The 15,671-nt window shown below is 41.8% G+C and overlaps 1 protein-coding gene across 3 annotated transcripts in view; it reads right to left on the reverse strand.

The window, feature by feature from the left end:
• CDKL5 (cyclin dependent kinase like 5) overlaps window positions 1-15,671 on the reverse strand; it is a 188,404-nt gene that overhangs the window by 11,390 nt on the left and 161,343 nt on the right. For all 3 annotated transcript variants that reach the window (XM_060087079.1, XM_060087080.1, XM_060087078.1), the window contains 4 exons: window positions 12,513-13,479; window positions 7,693-7,794; window positions 7,301-7,406; window positions 3,694-3,817 (listed from right to left, as the gene is read on the reverse strand). In XM_060087079.1, the coding sequence (XP_059943062.1) occupies window positions 3,694-3,817; window positions 7,301-7,406; window positions 7,693-7,794; window positions 12,513-13,479 (1,299 nt within the window). The remainder of the gene's footprint in view (window positions 1-3,693; window positions 3,818-7,300; window positions 7,407-7,692; window positions 7,795-12,512; window positions 13,480-15,671) is intronic.

Raw genomic sequence — 15,671 nt, forward strand, 5'->3', positions numbered from 1 at the left:
CACAGTGTGGGGTGGGGTGGGCAGTGAGGATGATGGGGGAGGAGTGGGTGTGTGTGTGGGGGGCGGTTAACAATAACAGTCTCCTTCCTGAACTCAAACAGTATCTACCACATGGGACTCAAACAGTATCTACCACAACAGCTACTACTTCCATAAGGGGTTAAACGAGGAAAGAGAATTCAAAAGACTCACCTAAAAAAAGGAAGGAATTAAAACTGACTGAATCAAAGCCAACCAACACTTACAGAGTACTGTGTATGCACCAGGATCTGTGTTAGGTGTTGGAGATACAGAGAAAAACTAAAACAAGGACTGTGACCTCAAGCTGCTCACAGACTCAAGGCAAAAGACCCACAGGTTTGACGGAGGGCCAGGAAGCGCCAGCATAATCCCCCCAAGAGCAGCAGCATGAAGGCGCGCAGAAGAGGAGAGATGCTTACTCTGTGACACTTGCCCTGCCACCCTCCGGCCCTGCCAGTGTGACTAGGGTGGGTCGGCTAATGTCTGAGAGTAGGAAGTCAGTGACTAATTCTACAGGAATAATTCTGCGAGTTATCATGACAAGCAATAATGGATACCAATGTCTTCGTAACTTTACAAGAAGAGAAAGCCTGGGATTGTGCAAGTGAGTGACAGCAATTCTTCACTTATCTCAACTACTGGGATTTCTAATTAATTTGGTTTACTACTTAAGTGTCGATTTTTAACCCAATTTTGACAGCAGTCTTCCTAAACACTTTGTCTTTTTATAGAAAGTAAGAGCAGCCTATTTTAAAGATATATACTCTACATGGATATCTGTGCTATGTATAAGACCATACAGCTAGAAATGATTTTCCCACTGGGGCCTGAGAAAAAGCAAAAATACCCCTCTTCTCTCTATAGCTATTGTTTAGGATCCTTCTCCCTCTGCACACTGTACTGTTACCTGGGATTATTTCTTGCCTGACAACCTCAGTGCCAACTGCTAGAACTGTGCATAAAAGAAGAATAAACAGGCTCACAGGGAGGGTGGAGGTGTTTTCCCATTAATAAAGATGATCAATCTGACTGCATTAACCCTATTTTTGTTGTTCTGAAATATTTTGGCTTATCTCCCAGTTCTTAACTGGATTCTGGACAGCTGAGATGGCCAGAATAACAGCTCTGGATATTATACTACACTATCCATTTATCACTTTAAAGTATGACATAGTAGCTTGATTTTTCTATTGCAAGAAATGTGGACACTGTACAAATATCCTCTTCTCCAAAGAAATGGAAGTACTACTAACAAGGAGAAACAGACTGCTCTTAGGTAAGTGATAATTTAGGAACAGCAATTCACTATGTCACCATGGTTTGTTCATGTTTTTTTTGTTTGTTTGTTTGTTTTGCGGTATGCGGGCCTCTCACTGATGTGGCCTCTCCCGTTGCGGAGCACAGGCTCCGGACGTGCAGGCTCAGCGGCCGTGGCTCACGGGCCCAGCTGCTCCATGGCATGTGGGATCCTCCCGGACCGGGGTACGAACCCATGTCCCCTGCATCAGCAGGCGGACTCTCAACCACTGCGCCACCAGGGAAGCCCTGTTCATGTTTTTGTAACAGTTATCAAATGGCATTTCTCTCAAATATAAATATGGTGAACCAATGAGAGATATTGTTCAAGAAAAAAATCCAAGACAAGTCAAGCTTAATGGATGACTTAGACTAAGTTAGATATGATGCGTGGAGAACTATCACAGCAGCATTATCATGAGGGGTAGTAAGAACAAAAGAATATAGCCAATTCATCCCTGGCAATTCTGGAATTCTCTCAAGACTCATAACAGCAGTATCAGAGTAAGGATGACTTGATGAAGACTTATCTAAAGTTCAGCATCCCAACTGTGCCTCTTTTTTAAAACAATTGTTGTTAGGTTTCTACACATATCCAGGTCTGAACAAGCTCTAGTTAAAATGATTATCAAAAAGACAGAAACAATATGCTGTTAAGACTGTCAATCCCACATTTGGATTTAGTTGTGATCTGACCTACCTAATTTTCATAGGACTATGTTAACATGCAATCGACGCACTTTTAAACCATCACCACTTCATCATGCAATGACCAAGACGAAAAACAATTCCATCTCTACTTCTGTGTTCTCACAACTTAGACACTATTCTCACGGCTTGTCAAAACCACACTTGAAAACTGTCAACGCCGGTAACTTAAAGAAGTTGTACCTGTGCTCTCAGGTTAATGTATAGATCTTGTCTACTATTACACGGAGAAAGAATGCACTGAAGTTCATCAGCAAAGTTAAGTGGAGAGGAGACACCTGGCAAGTCATACTGAAGTTAGAGAACATTAATGGCAAAAACCAGGGCTGCTAACGTTAACAAGTCACAACGGTGCCAGGCACTGCTCTAGATGCTTTTGATGTTTGACTTCATTTAATGATCATATTTACCCGATGAGGGAGGTGCTATTCTTAGCCTATTTTACAGACAAGGAAACTGAGGGGCAGAGAGCTGAAGGTCACATGGCCAAAAGGTGACACTAGTCAAAATATCCTATTTCCAGGGTCTAACCTCTGAGTCATTAATGTTAAAACTCTCATTTTATAAATAAGGCGATAGATATAAAGTATGGTTATAAAAGAAAAAGTATTTATAGCTTTAAGAAAACCGTTTTTATTATTGTAAAAATAAGTAAGTTATTTTCCACATAGGGTATGGTTAACACTGAAACCTTGATAAAACCCTGCCAACAGGGTCCAGATTGTGTGAATTCTGGCAGTAAACAGCAGAGATGGTATCTGACAGATTGGTCTGTTCTCAATTCAGTGAGTTACAATGAGGCACCATTTTATTCTCTTGGTGGAGAACTTAGCAGCCGTATGAAATACATAAACACCCCTCACATCTAGATTCTGGGAAGTCTTTCTGGGCAGTTGAGAATATAAAGTCTACGTTATTAAAAAAATAGTCCTACCCCCAAGACAAGATCTGCTAATGAGACTTGATGTATGTTATAATTCTCTCCTTAAATTTTTATTACACATGACACAAAGATTAAAGGATAAGCAAAATTGCCACATCATTTTATCCTCTGGCTACCAGTACATTTTTGTGGTAGCATGAAGGGTTGTTCCCCTATTTCTCTCTTTTCACCCTGAATGAAAGTCAGGTGGCACAGAAGTACAGGACATGAGCTTTGGAGTCAGAATGCATCTAGGTCTAGATCCCAGCTCCCTCCTCCCTGTTTCTGGCTGTTCAGCACCAGGCAGGCTCCTTACCTTTTTTTCTAAGCTGCAGTTTCCTCATCTGGAGAGTGGGAGGCACCCCTACTTCAAAGGCTGATTGTGAGTACTGAGTGAGACAGTGTACACATAGAGCTAAGCAAAGTGTCCTACATGATTCAACAGCAACAAGTGGAGAAGACAGCAAAGGACATTAATCATGTCAGAAGAAGGCGATGGAAGACTTATGAGGTATGTACTGACCCAGGATATTTTCTTTCTTTTACATGGTATTTAATATAAATGGTGAACATGAAAGAAACTATTACAAATAATGACAAATCACATTTCCCTTATTAAACAATCTCTCTTTAGAAAGAAAGACTTAGCAGGGGAAAGAATGCTAAAAAGTTTTATCCAGAATTTCTATGATATCTAAAATCTACAATTAGAAAAAAGAAGAGTAAAAACAAGCTAAAATACCCACCATGGATCAAATGCTGGTTGTCTTTTTGAGTGATTGGTTCCAGAACTGCTTTCTGATGGTAGGGAAGAAACTCTGGTTGACACATTATTTTCATGGAAAGAATTATCTGGACGTGGAGATGGCACTGAATAAAGAAAAAGTAAGCCACTGATATACTCTTTTGGTTAAAGCAGTTCTCATGTTGTTCTACTGCACTTCCTCTCACACAAACAAAATAAACTAACAAAAAGATAAGTCAAAATCCTTATTTGCCCTTCGTATAACTCGTACATTTTCTGAGGCTGGAGGCATTCCAGGGAGAATTCCCCCCACCCCCAACTGCTTATGATGGTAACTTGCAAGGGTCAATTAACACCAGGCAATATATATTCAAGGCATAAATTGATGTGTCAGCTGATAAACTGGAGAACATCGTAGGAGATTTAAAAGTATGAATATGATCCCCATCTCCCTGTTTTGACATTCTTTTAAGTTGAGGCGTTCTTACATCATAGACCCAACTACGTAAAATCTATTCTTAGTGTGAAGTGATTCTTAACAGTATGTGTACTGGAATACACAGACTACAGTTTAAGCCTTGCCACTTGGGAGGTGGCATCAATTTTATATTTTTAAAAACTCAATTCCAAAGAAATTTGGTTATTTGTACAAAAATACTATTTTTCTCTAAGTTTTCAATCCAGGAATAAACAAAAAGACAAACCACAATGTATATGAGTCAATACTTTTCTGCTTTTCTTTGGGGGGTGGGTGGGTATTATCTTTTTCTATCAATTTCTAAGCTTGGTCATAAATGAAAATATATTGCAAATTTCATCACAAAAGGAATATACAGGCTGTATATAAAGACAAATGACACCATATTACTTGACCCTTGGCCAGCAGGACTGAAAATGGGAAATATACTAAAAAATCTGGCATTTCAATGATACCACTAAATTTTCATCCAGTTAGATTTAGTAGCATGATTGAAATGAGTGATGTCTCTAAATGTTTCACCTAGTTAAATCTTTTCCTTCTATTTCTGGACTTTCTAAAATAAAAATGTTCTACCTGCCAAAGAGTTAAGTCGATTATGAGGGGCCTTGCTGATAGTAACCAAGTTAATTCACTTGCAATCAAAATAAAACTGTGTTTCTAGAGGTCAAGGACTAAATAATAAATTGAAAACTTAGTTAACATTTTAATATTAAAGTATACTCTCCAGACATCTATAGAAGTAACACGTGTATGATCCACTTTGGAAGTAAAACTTACAGTGAGAATAGAAAAGACTTGCTTATATGTACACTACAATATTTTGTTTAATTAACTTAAAAAATTTTTTTAAATTTATTTTTGGCTGTGTTGGGTCTTCGTTGCTGCATGCGGGCTTTCTCTATTGTGGTGAATGGGGGCTACTCTTTGTTGTGGTGCGCAGGCTTCTCATTGGGTGGCTTTTCTTGTTGTGGAGCATGGGCTCTAGGCACGCGGGCTTCAGTAGTTGCAGCATGTGGGCTCAGTGGCTGCGGCACGCAGGCCCTAGAGCGCGCGGGCTTCAGTTGTTGTGGTGCACGGGCTCAGTAGTTGTGGCTTGCGGGCTCTAGAGCGCAGGCTCAGTAGTTGTGGTGCATGGGATTAGTTGCTCTGCGGCATATGGGATCTTCGTGGATCAGGGCTCAAACCCGTGTCCCTTGCATTGGCAGGCAGATTCTTAACCACTGCACCACCAGGGAAGTCCCAAGTTTAATTAACTTTAATCTGAAGTAAAATTTTAGTCCCATAAGGTTCTAAAGTAACCATGGCATCAGAAAAAAGAATAATAAATGCATCAAAAGGCATATTCAATGCCTTATACTTTTCTCAAAGGTTGGGCTAGGAGGGAACAGAGTAGCCTAATTCAATATACAGTAGGTCCTACATAACACTTGTATGCATTTATTTAGCTCAGGTTCCTAGTTAAAATGACCAAGCAGCTGTCCGTGTTACCCCCCAGTTCCTGCCCTTTCCAGCTGTCCTCCCAGATCAACAGAATAACGAGAAGCGGGGCAATGTGGATGTGGCAGCTATAGAAGGTCGTGGTGACCCTTGAAGGAGGCTTTGAGAAGCCGAGCCTCACGGACTCAGGAGGCTTACTGAGTGGGCTTACTGCCGGTCTCACCACTAGGGGCTGAGGATTCCTGGGGGCTCCCACTCTATTACTACATAGCTCCTTCAAGGTGATACCTTTCTCTCGCAACCTCTCCTAAATCCATTCAGCCACTGAAACATCTATTATAGTTGTCAAACATCAAAGCACATTTTTAAGGTCATGCAAGTACACTTGAAGATTTTCTTTCATCCAATCAACAAATATTTATGAAATTGCCAGGCAGTGTGCTAGTCAATGAGGGTAAAAGAGGAAAAGGTAAAGGGCCTTATAACCTTGTGAGAGAGAAATGCAAACAAAGAATCAGTACCATGTGGTGTGTGTCATGTTAAGAGACAGAGGGCCATGGGCGGAACAAAAGAGGAAACACTTCATTTCACCTAGGTGGGCAGGGAAGCCATCACACTGCAGAGGACCTCAAAGCAGAATCTCAAAAGGGACAGAAACAAGTTGTCCAAGCAGGGGGAGCACTGCATTCAGGTCAGAGGAGGGCATGGCCTGTGTGAGTCCCACAGGCTGGGCACCAGAGTGGAGGAGGAGGAGCTGGAGAGGATAGCAAGGGCCAGGGCACAGAAAGTCTAGAATGCCATCTTAGGGAACTCAGATTTTGTCCTGATGCCAATGGGAAGTCGCCAGAGGACTCTCAGCAGATGAGAGATAGAGGACTGGGACTGGGGTGGAGGCAATGGATTGCCCTGCTATATTTTTTTCCCTGTAGCATTTATTATCTTTTACTGCTCTATGTAATTATTACATTTAGTGTTGCTCTCTCCTCATGAGAATGTGAGCTCTGTAAGGGTGGAGACCTCTGGCTGTCTTGTTCACTGACGTTCTAAATTAGAAGTGTCAGACATACAAGTGACATCAATAAATATTTTATGACTTGGGACTTCCCTGTTGGTCCAGTGGTTAAGAATCCGCCTTCCAATGCAGGGGACGCAGGTTCGATTCCTGTCGGAGAGCTAAGATCCCACATGCCGCAGGGCAACTAAGCCTGCGCACTGCAACTACAGAGTCCACGCACTCTGGAGCCTGCACGCAACAACTGGAGAGAAGCCCCCGCACCGCAGTGAAGAGCCTGCCTGCCGCAAAGAAAGATCCCACGTGCCACAACTAAGACCTGAGGCAGCCAAAAATAAATAAATTTTAAAATATATATGTTATGACTTAATCGAATGAATGAGTGGTGTGGTCAGAACACAGATTCAGAAGGATCACTCCAGGGACCGTTTTGATGGTGACCTTAGAGACAGGGAGAGCAGTTGGGAGGCTACTCAAAGCACCCAAGTCAGAAGCCACAAGGGTCTGAACTAAGACAGAGGGAACCAAGGCAGGGAGACGTGGTGGAAGGCAGTAGTGCAGGTAAGAATGACACTTACCGGAAGTCAGGGCAGTGAAATGTAGGGGAGAGTGCAGCCTGGATGTGTAGTGAGGGGGAGAGAAGAGAGGACCCTGATGGGTGCTAGGAGCTGGGTTTACCTCGGTAGAAGCTGCCAACTCTCCTCGGAACAGGATCATTGTACAGGTGTCTGTTTTCTTTGGGGACAGTGCCATCATCAGAGTGGGGGTCATGATACGCTCCACCCTGAGATAAAAAATAGGTTTATAAAAAGTAAACAACAGAGAGATAATGAGGTAGCCTGTGAACGTAGAACAGTGCCTAATTGATCTATAATTTACTCCGGGATCTATTTAAGAGGAAACTCAGAATTATGGCATGAGGAAAACTGCTTACTTTATAAGCCAGTTTGAATTATCTGTGGGAGATGGGGTACAAATAAATCTTAAAAGATAGACTGTAATGATGTTGAGTGACCAATCTTTACAGACATGTTCTATTGTAAAAGGTAGCAGCTCTAGAAAATTCAGACCTCAGACTTCTGCCGTGCATGGAATGAAGAGGTGCCTTCTCTGGAGGACTCCTTAACAGAAGATCGCGCCACAGTCATCTCTGGAGGCAGTTGCTCTCCGGGCTGGAAGTCAAATTTCAAAGGATTTATAAGAGTGTCCTGTTCCTAGGGATGAAAATCACCTAAATCGCCATGGGTTTTATTTGGTATAACCAGTACCTTAACTGGCTAAAATCAAAAATGTGAATTGGTTAAAATACAAATTGTCCTATAAAAGAGTGAATCATCTGATGAATGTAAAATAAGTCAAACAAATGTCACACAGATGGAAAGTGAAATTCTCATTAAAGTTAATGCAAGCAGGGAATGAATTACTCTGAAAATAGTTCAATTAATTATTAAAAATAAAGAAAATTATCTTCCTAATATCTAGAAAGTCATGGTCTGAGCAGCACTCAATTAGACTAGAGTTAGAGATTCTGTTAGTTAATCCAAAATTTCTCTAGCAGATTTTAGGCTGAGTTCTCAAAAAAGAACTACATATGCAAAATTATTTTTCATGAAGGACTTACAAGGCAGATTAAGATGAAAACAAACGTTCTTTGGATATATCAAGAAATTGAATCAGTACCCTTAATAATTTCTGTCTTAAAAATTCCCTAACTACTGTAGTTTTTGTACTTAAGTTCTCTTCTTAATCTTCTCTAGGATAACAGTAATTATACTTCATGTATTTTCTTAATAATCACGACAGCACTCATCTCCGAGACACTACCTATTTCTCTCAAGGAAGTGAGTCACAAGCTAAAAGCAGCCTTGGTCCACAGTCGTGTTCATTGAGGGGAAAAGCAGCATTTTCTACCCTCAGAAAAAAAAAGATTAAGGAATAAAATTAGCAAGCCATTCAGAGGAGTTAGCTGAATTGCATATCTGTATATTATGCACAGAAAGAGTATTATTTTGAGCCTTACATGGTGTGTCAAAAACAGTTTATTTGAAATTTAAAATATGGTTTTCTCTTTCTTCCCCTCACTCCCCAAATGTACTATGAAAGGATTCTGGGCAGGAAATTACCCAATGTAGCCTTTCTTCTTTCTACTTTGTGACAAGATCTCATTTGAATTTTATCACCTGCATTGTTTACAAAGACCTCTACATCTAACATAAACTCTAAGCGACAGAGCCAGTCCAGTCCCCTTGCTCTTGAAGGTGCCTACAGTACTTTGCAAGAGAGTGATTCCCATCATTATTCACAGCTTCAGTTACTTTTCAAGCCATATGCCATCTTTGTGCCTTTAAACTTGTACTTTCTTGCAGCTTTGGCACTGCATTTCCTGAACTGGACTTAAAATTCAGTAACAGTTGGATCTGTGTTTAGCCGACAGTTATTGTTTTATAATTAGCTTATTTCCACCATGTTCATGAAGCCTTTTCTCTAGCGCTCTCAGAGAGCCAGTCCATTTGTCCATTTTCCAAGGTATAGTTGTTTTTTTTTTAACTTCTTCTCTATTTACACTATGCTTAATGCTAACACACTTTACTGGCTTTGACCTCCATGTAACATTTATGTGTAGCTGCCAGACTCTAGAGATCTTTCTAGGCCCTAAATGATCCCTTCTCTCTAGAGGGGCTCCTCCGACGACTGCTCTGACTCCAATCATGACATCTCCTACCCCTCCTCTCACCTGGGCCCCAGACAGTCTTTCCAACCTCATGGAGAACGTCTCTGCATGGGGGCCCAGGGTCACTCTTCAACCTCAATATGTCAGCATGACATGATGCAAAAAGCTCTGGCCTACGGACCTGGACATTACCTCAAGATCCCAGCTCCACCCTGAACTAGTTGGGTAAACTTGGGCAATCCACCCAACCTCTCAGAGCCTCAGCATGCTCATCTGTGCAATGGAGGGGTTGAATGAGGTGACTCCAAGTCCTCTCTTCTACTCTGAAAAGGAGCTCCAAGAAGAGAAACCTTGAAGGCTTCCTTTTTTCTATATTCAATCCTTCAATTCACAAGTCCCGTTTCTACTTCTGAGGAGTCTTTAGACCCACTCTTTCTCTGTCTTCCCACTGGCACTGACTTAGTCCAGAACATATTTCTCCTCACCCCATGCTTGGATTATTGCAAAAGTCACTCTAAATCTTGCATTTTTTCACTCAAGCCACGTGGCCCAAGTTGCAATCCCACAACCCACCAAGCTACTTAATGTCTCAATTATCCTCCTTAACTTCCAGATATCCTTTTTGGCCCTCCCTCGAGCCTCTTTCCTGATGTCCACTCTACTTTCTTCCACTGGTGAAACCCCCAACATCTCAGAAGTTTCTGCTCAGATTCCACCCCTGCCCCCTGTGGCCTCCTACAACCCCCTGCTGGGACTGTGCCACTCCCCCCTGTCCCTGTTCCCCTCTGCCCCTGCGGTGCACACAGCTCTAGCACAGTGTGGGCATGCAGCCTTACAGTATTATTACTACCTATCTATTGGCAAGTGTCATCCCACCACCTCCAGCCCATACATTCTAAGAGGACGGGGACCACATCTTTTTCATCAGAGCCTATCATTGTGCCTAGCTCAGTAAATGCCTGAATACGTCTTCATCCTTTAGCCACAAAACCTCTCTCCACATCTGAGCTCTAAGCAAGGCCTTCAGTTGCTCCTAAAGCCACTTCTGATTGCTCCTGCTCACAATGACCTCTCCCTGTCCTCAAGTACCTTTTATAGCCAGTGCCACAGAAATGTGGTTCTTAATTATTTCATTTTTATCATATATAATTTAATCTTCCTTGAGAGAAGATAAATTTCTCAAGAGCAAGAACCCTGTCTCAGACTCTTTTGAGTGCCCAAGAATACCCAGCATAGAGAAGGTATTCAGTGCCTTAAGAACAGCCCCCATCATCCCAGAAGCAGTGGCAACAACTAAGACATTTACTCTGTGCCCGGTACAGGGCACACAGTGCTTTATACACCATGTTTAATCCTCACAACAACACTTAGATGAGGAATCAAGGCACAGAAAGATTATATCACTTTCCCAAATTTACAGAGTTTGAAGCACACTGCAGGACTGGCTGCCGGGCATTCCAGCTCAAGATCTTAGCTGCTTTGCTACACCAACTGCTCAGTTATTGACAGTCTCCCCCTCCCCAGCACTCATCTTGCTAAGCTTCCCACTGCATAGTCCATCTTATTTTCTGGCGCTCTGACACACGCTGATGAACCAATTTTTGTATCCTCTAAAAGGAAAGTACTTTTCCTATATGACACTCTTTTCTTCTTCTAACACTGGTTTTTCTCCACCTTCATTTCTAAGATGCAGGTGAATGTTTCATATCACGAAAATATAATTTTAAAAATATGTGTTCTGTTACAAGAATGCTGCTTCTTTTAAACAGGTTAGTGTCAGTTCTAGAGTCTGAAGATCAGTAAGATAGAGGCAGCGTTATGCTAAAAACATTGCCTTGAGATTTAAAAACAACCCAAAAGACTGAAAATTAGCATTTATCCTGGCCTGAAGTTATATTTACCTATAGTTCTGGATAAATTTAAAACTTTTCAATTCAGTTAAGATATCGAGTAAGGTATTAGCAAAAGGGTTTGAGTTAAGCAAATGTGGTTTGGAGAGATTAGAGAAAATCCCCATGAATTCACACTGAATTTTGAGAAAATTAAAAACTAACCCATATAGCTGATGAATTCTGTAATAAATCAAACTAGGATTCTCTAATGCAAATCAAAACTACAATTAGGTACCACCTCATGCCGGTCAGAATGGCTATCAATAAAAAGTCTACAAATAACAAATGCTGGAGAGGGTATGGAGAAAAGGGAACCCTCCTACACTGTTACTGGAAATGTAAGTTGGTGCAGCCACTGTGGAAAACAGTATGGACGTTCCTCAGAAAACTAAAAACAGAATTACCATATGATCCAGCAATCCCACTCCTGGGCATATATCTGGACAAAACTATAATTCAAAAAGATACATGCACCCCTATGTTCACAGCAGCACTATTCACAATAGCCAAGACATGGAAACAACCTAAATGTCTATCGACAGATGAATGGATAAAGATGTGGTACATATATACAATGGAATACTACTCAGCCATAAAAAGAATGAAATAATGCCATTTGCAGCAACATGGATGCAACCAGAGAGTATCATATAAAGTGAAGTAAGTCAGAAGGAGAAACACAAATACCATATGATATCACTTACATGTGGAATCTAAAATATGACACAAATGAACCTATCTATGAAACAGAAACAAAATCAGGGACGTAGAGGACAGACTGGTGGTTGCCAAGGGGGAGGGAGGTGAGAGAGGGTTGGATTGGGAGTTTGGGATTAGCAGATGCAAACTGGTATATACAGGATGGATAAACAACAGGCCCTACTGTACAGCACAGGGAACTATATTCAATATCCTGTGATAAACCATAATGGAAAAGAATATGAAAAAGAATGTATATATATGTATAACTGAGTCACTTTGCTGTACAGCAATAATTAACACATTGCAATTCAACTATACTTCAACAACAAATAAATGAAAAAAAACCAGTACAAAATATGCACAAAATATGCCAGAAAGGAACATTTAAGAAAGGAAAACAGATTTTGAAAAATAAGCTTTCTGCATTGAGTACTCAACAATTAGCTTAAGTAACTAAAAAAATTTTTTTTAATAGATTAGTCCTTCAAATATTGCTTCCTTAAATGTGTCCTATCAAGAAAGTATGACCTCTTGCAGTAGGGACAACTGCACACTGACCCCATCACATCCCCGCACCACCTTTCCATGATGAGCTGACAGATCTGGTCAAGGTCCTAAGTTGTACCTGAGGTGATAAGAGCTGCAGGCTGTTGGCTCTGGCCGCCATCCCTTGCCCTACGCTCAAGCTTCCGTCCAAGCCTTTGGCTCTCACTTTGTCCCGGGTCACGTACATGGAATGCCTGTGTGGACGCTGCTGGGAGGAGAAGGGGCTGGTGTAGCCAAGCCCATACGAAAAGGATTCATGAGGCGCAGACAGCGAATGTGAATGGCTGCTGTCCATGTGTTCGGGCAGCTTCAACTCCTCCATCGTCTTAGAATGCCTGGTTGTGGTTCGGCGTGAGTCAAGAGTGCCCTCACTTCGGTTATTTCTCCCCGAAGGGCTGAGCAAAGTTCTTGTGTCGCTGTGCCTGGTGAGGGTTGGGCTGGTGGGAGAGTTCAAGTCCAAACAGCTGGATGGGAAGTACCTACTGGTACTGGACTCTGCGATCTGGGCCCTGGCTTCAGAAAGGTTGCTCACAGACTTGGAGTCACTCAGTGCCCCATGGCTTTTGGCCTTGGTCCTATAGGAAGGACTCCTAGAGGACTGGGGAATGGTGTCGATGTAGCTATGCCGACTCTGCTTTTCACTGGGCTGCAGTGTCCCGGCTTTGCTCTGAGAACTTTCCATAAATGAGTGCCGGTTCTGCTGAGATCTGCTGCTTGATTTGAGGTACTTCGTGCCCGGGCCCTCCGAAGGCTTTGGGTCAATATTAAAATCAAACTCTGTCTTTGATTTGGCTTCTTTTGGGCTGAGAAGGTGTGGTATGTTGTTGTTGGTCAGATCTTTGCTGGTAGACCCAGGCTGGCTGCCCGCTTGGTAGGTTTTGGTGTGCATGGGACTAAGAGTAGCTCCAGCAAGGTTTCCGTTCAGGAAGCTTTCATTGGCAGGAAGACCTTCGTCAGCCCGGGGCAGACCCACACCTAGGTTCTGGATGTCCTTGCTGTTAGATCTGTGATGAGACTGCAAAGCCGCACTTTTGCTGGCTTGGTTTCTATGTCAAAAACGAAAGAAGTATATCAGTTTCCCTCAAGAGCAGAGGCACAAAAAGTATCATTAAAACAAAAAAGAACAAACACCTAAAACACTGCAAAGACTAAAAACAGTAACTCTCTCAAACATGTGACTATAAATAACATGTAATCTATCAATAAGAAGTAAGGTGCTTAGATCAAGTCACTCTGCCACAAAGCACTGGTCCTGATGAAGTGCTTTGGCATTCTTAAATGCTCAGCTAACTTACTGCCAACACAGCTTCTAACTGATAATCTGGGCAAACATGCTTTTTCTATGTTGGTGCTCACATGCGTGTGTGCTATAGAAAGACTGAAAAGAAGAAGAGGGCTGAGCTATAGGCAAACTCTTTATAACTCTTTGTCTGCTTGAACATCAGAAGGAGACATTTAGACTTGCAGATCACTGTGTTCCTTGAACTTCGTTTTTATTCGTACAACTCACAGCCTGCCTCAGAGATCACACTCACAGCACATACACACAAGCACCAATGTCTCTTTTGTCTTTAGCCTGTATAATCAACAAATGAGAATTCTACCAAGGTACTCAAGAAAAGAAAATGATACTCTGAAAAGAAGTGTGAACTGCCTAGTGAGGTTTGTTGGAAAACATGATGATCAACGTTTATGTATTAGAGAAGCAGCAATACTCGGGGCATGTCAGTGTCAGATACCTCCTGTACACTCAACAGGAGCATGTCTCTAGCTGGATCACCGGGATCTAAACAGATAATTTCTCTCCAAAAGACACAATTTATTCTCTTCTTCATTTCACACTTCATTATTCCAAATGGGCTGAGGCTTCATCTGGACTGAAATCTTTAGGACTGAAAGCTTCATTTCCTACTTGGTTTAAAATACAAAATATAAATCCTGAGGAAAACCCTGTCCTCTATTTGAAAGCTGAAGCTGACATCGCAGCAAGGTCAGTTTGTTCTACTGTAACTATTTAAAGGACCAAATTGTGGTTTGAGATAGGTAAGAATGCTTTTAAATGAACAATAACTTACACAATTCCCTTTTAACTAGGCATTCCAAAAAATTTGCTGCATATATTGCTATTGCTAAAGACGGTTTGATCTGGGAGAGTTTTGTTCCCATTGCACACTAATTAGAGGAAAAGTCACATTTTTGTCCCCTGTAGAGTGGTAATCTGTGAAGCTATGCCTTCCTATTTTCTCTATGAGAATCCACTCGTTCAGGCATCAAAGGAAAGGGCCCTCATCCTTTCCTCCTACCTTGCAGAGGAGTGTTAAAAAGTATCTGATATCAAGCATGCCTGTAATAGTGTGGAAGGCCTCATCTCCAAAACACACTTACTAATATCTCTCCCAATTGGGTCACAAAAATTGCAACATTAAATAAGGTCACTTAAATGTGAGCTAACTGACAGGATCAGAGGCCATGGATACTGACAACCGGTTTGTCTGTTTTCTTCTGTCTTTTTCCACGACCGTATCTACTGCCTCATCTTGATTTACAAGCAAAACCTAGAAAACCTACAAAAATAAGTGTTTTGTGGTTTATCTAGGAATAATACAGAAGATATTACTGTTATTTTGGGTGAAGAAAATCAGTTTTGTATAGTTTATTTCAACCTAAATAAAATGTGAATTTTGCTGAAAAAAGAAAAATATGAGCTAACTAAATGGCAGACCCCAGACCCAGAAAGGAATTACAAAGAAAGGAAAGTTTCACCTTCTGTTAAATGATGTTAACAGAGCCTATCTCCAGATCTATAGAGGACAGTCCTCATGTCAGGTTTTAAACCATTAGAGTTGTTTGTCAACTTACATCCTGGTAACTAAAATGTCTCAGCAACTTCTCAAAAACCCCAAATGATGATAGACAGTCTCACCCATAAATAGATCTGACTAAGTGTATTGGTTATTTCCCACGGGCCCAACCCCCAATCCATTGTCTATTCCTCTCTGCCCCATCCTGGGTCTGGGGAACCCAACACTGCAGAGTGTCACCCAGCCTCCCTTGTCACCTAACTCCCAGTTGGGCTTAGCAGTGCAAGGGGCTGGGGGCTGTCTCCCCCGGCAGTGGCTCCCTGACTCAGATCATAGCTGTGCCTCTAGATTACAGCTCCCACAGGGTGGTTTCCCTTGCCTGGCTCCCCTGGACTCTCACAACCCTATTTCTTCCTCTTTCTCCTTCAGGCCTAGAG

This window comes from Mesoplodon densirostris, chromosome X (genome assembly GCF_025265405.1).
Source record: "Mesoplodon densirostris isolate mMesDen1 chromosome X, mMesDen1 primary haplotype, whole genome shotgun sequence".
In the NCBI taxonomy this organism is placed as follows: Eukaryota; Metazoa; Chordata; class Mammalia; order Artiodactyla; family Ziphiidae; genus Mesoplodon; species Mesoplodon densirostris.